The sequence below is a fragment of the Gastrolobium bilobum genome, unplaced genomic scaffold (assembly GCF_033153095.1).
Source record: "Gastrolobium bilobum isolate Gb01-03AN ecotype WA unplaced genomic scaffold, APGP_CSIRO_Gbil_v1 utg12415, whole genome shotgun sequence".
NCBI classification, from domain to species: domain Eukaryota; kingdom Viridiplantae; phylum Streptophyta; class Magnoliopsida; order Fabales; family Fabaceae; genus Gastrolobium; species Gastrolobium bilobum.
Genome location: NW_026897807.1, coordinates 14138 through 20285, shown reverse-complemented (window position 1 = coordinate 20285; position 6148 = coordinate 14138). Strand labels below are relative to the sequence as shown.

The 6148-nt window shown below is 35.3% G+C and overlaps 1 protein-coding gene across 1 annotated transcript; it reads right to left on the bottom strand.

The window, feature by feature from the left end:
* Positions 1-1552: 1552 nt before the first annotated feature.
* LOC133310467 (chaperonin 60 subunit alpha 2, chloroplastic) lies at positions 1553-5888 on the bottom strand. Its single transcript, XM_061511397.1, has 9 exons — positions 5809-5888; positions 5563-5716; positions 4725-4846; positions 4417-4624; positions 4181-4326; positions 3743-4049; positions 2932-3182; positions 2395-2595; positions 1553-2185 (listed from the first exon to the last, which is right to left on the bottom strand). The coding sequence occupies exons 1-9, from the start codon at positions 5863-5865 to the stop codon at positions 1898-1900; spliced, it is 1734 nt and encodes a 577-aa protein (XP_061367381.1). The 5' UTR covers positions 5866-5888; the 3' UTR covers positions 1553-1897.
* Between the last annotated feature and the right edge of the window lie 260 nt (positions 5889-6148).

Genomic DNA, 6148 nt, shown 5'->3' with positions numbered 1-6148 from the left:
TTAAAAATATATTTCATTAAAATATATCTGATTTTTACATATAATTATAGAAATCAGTAAAATAAGTTAATATGAAAAAAAAATACCAATCAAACGAGTTTTTTTCATTTTTTTTGTTTTGCAAACATGTTCTGAGAATAAATTTACCAAGCAGATTTTTTTGTTCTTTAATTTTTAAAACTCTTTTCAAAACAAATTATTAAATGGATTCTCTTCTTTTATTCTGAAAAATAATTTTTATTAACTATTCTACAAAATTATTTTAAAAACAAAAGAATCAAAACACTCAGACTCAATAATTCTCCTGCAACGTAAGATTCAGTTAACCAGCAAATTATCGCTGATCTTGAACTTGATTTGATAGTTGATATTCAATCACTCTGTCAGAAGCTACAGTCTGTATAATTTGATTAATATACTGAGTAACCAGACAACAAAAACATAAGTCTCTTCAAACAAGCAATTGTGTCTCGAGTGTACCTACTCGTTGGATAATGAAAGGATGGGGGAATCAATTAAAGGCAGGATCTGTTTACAAACTTTTTTGAATTTTTTTATAAATTACACTATATTCTTCTGGGAGAACATAATATAATTTGTAAAAGTTTGTATTCTCCCGAAAAAATATAGTATAGTTTGTAAGAGTTTGTAAACAAAAAAATTTGTAAATATAATCTGCCCCATCAATTAATGCTTCTTTTGAAATTTAAAATAGACCTATAGACTCATGATTCTTTTAAAATTTAAAATAAACCCATATTAATTCTTTTGAAAGACTAACGTAAATCTTCTTCGAATTTAAGAGAGATTACAATTTTAATTAACTAAATCTATTGTGAATTTCAGATGACTACAAATCATTTTTTATTTTTATTTTGTAAAGGATTAAAATAGAACTCGATTTTTGTTGAGGACTTTTGTTCTTGATTAATATATCAAAACTTACGATAAGTCATCCGCATTAAAACAAATGCAGAGATATCTTTAATGAATGACAGAGCTGAGCTAAAATTCAGACTTATATGGTCAACTCAACAACTTAGAACGCACTTGCCTTCCGTAATTTAACCTCTTTAGGTTTGATTATGTCGAGATATATAGTCTCATCCTTTGAATTAACTTTTGGGGTAGTGTATCTCAAGGTTCTTTACATGTTATCAGAGCTTGAGCTCTCACCGCCTCCCACTTTAAAGTGAAATTAAAAATAAAAAGTACAAAAAGGTAAATCAAAAATTGGAATTGAGCCTGTGCATAATCCACGTTTCAAGCCCAGTGGACTCTCGTATGAGGGGGCGTGTTGAGATATATAATCTCACCCTTTAAGCTAGCTTTTGAGGTGATGTATCCCAAGGTTCTTTACGTTAAATAGTACATTAATCCAATGAATTAGGCCACGTGTCCGAGGCAACTGAAGGTATTTTTCCTGACTTTGTAAGCAGAGTTTTATAAGAGACGAAAATAACTGTATAAGCAGATCCCATCACACAAAGGCATACTACAAGCACCCAAAATTGAGTTTATTGTCAACAATCTCTTGATAATATCATATGACAAGTTTTATGGAACAAAACTATTATCAACTACGGTGTCACTATAAAATGAATCGATAAAATGGAGAAAGAAACCTAACACTGTTCCACTCCCTGTGGAATGCATTTGAACTTCACCAGTTGTCTAATTGTTCCTATCTCTATTCATGATAGACGGGTTTTCATCAAGTCAGAACCCATGAGTAAGAAGCAGCAACCTGTGACCTTTCCATTCTTGAAAAGAGCATTCTTTTGCTGCCCGAGTATAAACCAACCCAAGGGACATTCAAAAGCTTTGACTCAACCAATGGCATACAAACTGGAGAAGGCTTAATTAAGTTTTCAAAATTGTAATTGTTTTCTCTATTTTAGGGAGTTATACCAGGGACTATGGGAACAGGTGGCTTGGGTTTCTTTATTTTATCCACCAATATAGCTTGAGTAGTTAGAACCACTCCAGCAACCGAAACTGCACTTTGAAGAGCACACCTTGCAACTCGACTAGGATCTGCTACTCCAGCATTTAAAAGATCTTCATAAATGCCAGTCATTGCATTATATCCAATTCGCCATTCAAATGTTCTAGTCTTCTGGACAACAAAGTCTCCATCAACTCCAGCATTAGATGCGATTGATTTTGCAGGTTCAAGGAGTGCCTGCAATGAATCATGCACAACTGCTTACAAATATGTTAAAGCATTCAATACAAGTTCAAAAGGAATGTTGCCTTTCACAAAACTAGTCCCAATCCTGGAAGAGAAAGCAGTTATAGAACATTCACTATAAACTAAAATCCGTAAGAGAATAAATCTACCGAGAGATGAGAGACAGAGAGAGCTAGTAGACTAAAAAACTATAACCATACCTTCGCCACAATATCTGCGCCAATTTTCTCATCTAAATCCTCCATGGAGTTCCTGATTGTAGGTATCAAGTCCAGCAGGTGGACGTATGTGGCACCCCCTCCAGGAACTATTCCCTCTTTTATGGCAGCAAATGTTGCATTCTTGGCATCCTCAATTCTAAGTTTTTTATCCTCCAGTTCTAGCTCTGTGTGTGCACCTACCTACGCAATTGGTTATTGCATTATGTAGTAAACACTGAGAATGAAAATAATGTTAATACAACAACATATTGTAAGGGGCAAATCAAGAAGGCTAGTAAGTGCCAACTAGCAAGACGACCATGTTTGATAATATAGTGCCATATCCATCATTCTTTTTCTCAAGTTACAAGCAAGATAAAATACATGGTGAATAAATTTATGATCCAATAAAAGCCACAATATAAAAAATCTCAGTCAAGATACTTGAATAGAGTAAGAAATACTGAAGCAACATTAGCAGAGTAAAGAGGCAAGGTGATCAGGTTACAGATAGCAACATTTTATTGAATTACCTACCTTTATAACAGCTACACCACCAGAGAGTTTTGCAATTCTCTCTGAGAGCTTTCTCGACAGGTTTGCATTATCTGTTTCAGTAAGATCCTTCTTAATCTGTAAAATTCTAGCCTGAATTTCAGCCTTAGTGCTTGGATCAGCAATTATAGTTGTCGCATTACTGGTTATTGTCACTTTCAGAGCAGTACCAAGCTGGTCTGATGTTGCACCATCAAGTGTGAGACCCAAGTCTCCAGAAAGAAAATCAGCACCTGTGATATTCATGTCAATATGGTGAGAAATAAGCAGAGCAGAAAAAGTGCATTCATTTTAAAAGATGCAAGACATAAGAAATGTTGTAGGAGAACAAAGAAAGGCCTCCTGGGCAGATTTAAGAAAAAGAAATCAAAATTTTAGACTATCATCATACAGTCACACCCATCAAGAAAGACTCCAAATGTTAACAGCATCCCATACAATATAAACAATTCAAGTCTCAAGATCAATTATGATTTTTATTAACAGTCTACTGAGGTCCTGAAAAATCCCACAAGGTGGATAGTAAATCTTGTCAACTAGCACTAGACAGATATTAAATGAGAAAGTGGCATTGCATTAGTACCCAAGGCAGTCAAACTGCCTAACTAACAAACAAATTGATGAATGAAAACAAAAAAACAATGACATAAGAAGTTTCTTATCACCATACCGATCAGTTTATACTAGCAAAATAAGCAACTATTTGGTGCATAGGCTTCATGAAAATAAACCCTCGGGTAGAGGAAGTTGGCAGAGATATCAACTAAGTTTATCAAATGCTGTAGGAACTCACCTGTCATAAGCGCAATATCTTGTAACAAAGCTTTCTTTGCACCTCCAAATCCTGGACATTTTACAACTGCAACTCTTAGTAATCCTTGCTTTTTGTTCACTACTAATGTTTCCAACACTTGCATTGTGATATCCTCTGCAATAATTAAGAGTGGGGCACTCAACTGCATAGCCTTTTCGAGCACAGGAATGATTTCTTTGACACTCGAAATCTTTTGATCAGTTACCAAAACTTTAGGATGGTCAAACTCCACAATGGACTTCTCTTGGTTTGTAATGAAGTGGGGGGACATGTAACCCTTATCAATCTGTACAGAAAGAATAAACAATGACTATAATTGGGGAAACTGGTAAAACACAAGGACAACAATCATTCAGATCTGAGCAAGAAGAAGAACTAACGCTTGTTATTGGGTACTAGCATTATTATTATCAATACCTTCATCCCTTCTTCAATTATCACGGAGGTTTCAGATGATGAGGATGACTCAATAGATATCACCCCATCAGAACCTATCTTCTCTATAGCTTCGGCAATCAAGTTACCGACATACTCATCATTTCCAGCAGAAATCGAGGCTACAGCTGCAAAAGAGGATGAAGAAATATCTTCAATACTAGATCATGAAGAAAATCCCTTATCTTGACAAAACACAAACAAGCAGAAGCAAAAACCTTTAATATGATCCCTTCCTTCAACAGGAATACTTTTCTTCTTCAAGAATTTGACCAAAACTTTTACAGTCTTTTCCATCCCCTTCTTCAAAGAAATAGGATTAGCCCCAAATGCAACTGCTAACAGTCCAGATTTAATCATAGCTCGAGCCAAAATAATTGCAGTGCTAGTACCATCACCAGCCAAATCATTCATTTTACTTGCAACCTGCAAGCAGGAAAAATATAAACATAAATACATTTCTGGTCATTTTCATCTCAAATTTCATCTATTTAACCCGAGGCAAAACCTAACAACCATGATCAACCTCTTGAATTAGCATGGCACCTGCATTCTCAATTGCATCAGAAAGCTCTATGGATCGAGCAATTGTTACACCATCGTTAATTACTTTAAGCTTTCCAGACTCAGAAAGAATAACATTACGTCCTGCGTGGATAGGAGTAAAATAAATAAGCATGAACAGTCAACAAAAAATTGACTCAAAATCAGTCAAGGGGATCATATAATATTGGGATTTGTATGGAAGCAGTTTCCAGTTCAAATACAGTTAATAGCAATTGTGAACCTTAGTGTTTGTTTGGATCAGCTTATTTTGTGTTCATAATTGAAATCTTCCCGAGACTAAAATCTAATCAAAACCAAACATGAACTTAATCCGTGGAATATTCTGATTCTAGGTCTTGGCCATTGTTCAAGCAAAAATGCAACTGAATTCAATGGAGAAAGAATATAATTGAGATTGATGCAATTCAACAAATAGAATACAATAACAATCACCATTCACCACACCTTCATTATTGCTTTCATGTTCTGTTGATGACTCAGCACTAAGCTGGTCTGAACTGCTGAGAACTAATGCTTGTTAGACTGATAGGCTGTTGGTCTGTTACAACAGTTTCAGACCGTTGTAACAGCTAACAGATTCTGTTAGTTGTCATATGCAGTTAACAACTATCCAACTAGAAAAATATACTCACTGCAGTGTAAATCAAATAATCAATTCATTTTACACTTCTCTCTCTTCGCACTTTCTCTTTTATTTTCTCTATTTTTCTCACACTTTCTGGGGAAGGTCTGATTCTATTACTTACCTTAGTTCATAGTAACACATATAAAGACAATAAAGAGGAGAATAGCCATACCTTTGGGTCCTACGGTAAGAGAGACAGCATCGGTGAGTTTATCAATCCCTACTTGTAAAGCCTCCCTACACTCTTTACCAAATGATATCTTCTTAGGGCCTGCGCTCACCACGAAGTGTGGGTTTTTTCGAACCACATGGTTCCAACGAAAAGGCTGCAACAGTGGAAGATGATTTGAATTTTGAAAGTAAGAAAAGGCATAGACGTTGACGAAACACAGAGTGGAAGCATTGCAAAGAGACTTACTGAGAATGAAAAGAAAGGGTTTCGATTTCGAGGACGCAACACTGAGGAGAGGGACATTGTAATTGTTGGAGCTTGTATTTGCACATTCATCTCCGAACTGGGTACCGCCAATCCTCCCGACACAAAGTGCGTTTTATAATTGTGAAAAACTATGAAGCACACACTTCAAAACAAAAAGTCTGCGTTGTATCCGACATTTTTCGACACTCTCGGATACTCCGACACTCTCTGACACTTCAACACGCGTTATAGAAATTCAAAAAAAGGTTTAAAGGTTGCGTTGCGTTGAATTTTTAGTTCCAACTATTAGATTCGTTGGATTACGATTACTATTTTATTG

What these genes read in the sequence shown, in the direction of transcription:
- LOC133310467 (XM_061511397.1), bottom strand. Translation starts at nt 5,865, where the DNA reads ATGTCCCTCTCCTCAGTGTTGCGTCCTCGAAATCGAAACCCTTTCTTT. An exon ending in TAATTGAAGAAGGGATGAAG is followed by an intron (nt 4,050 to 4,180) that starts GTATTGATAATA and finishes CTTTCTGTACAG; the next exon opens with ATTGATAAGGGTTACATGTC. An exon ending in AGATATTGCGCTTATGACAG is followed by an intron (nt 3,183 to 3,742) that starts GTGAGTTCCTAC and finishes TGAATATCACAG; the next exon opens with GTGCTGATTTTCTTTCTGGA.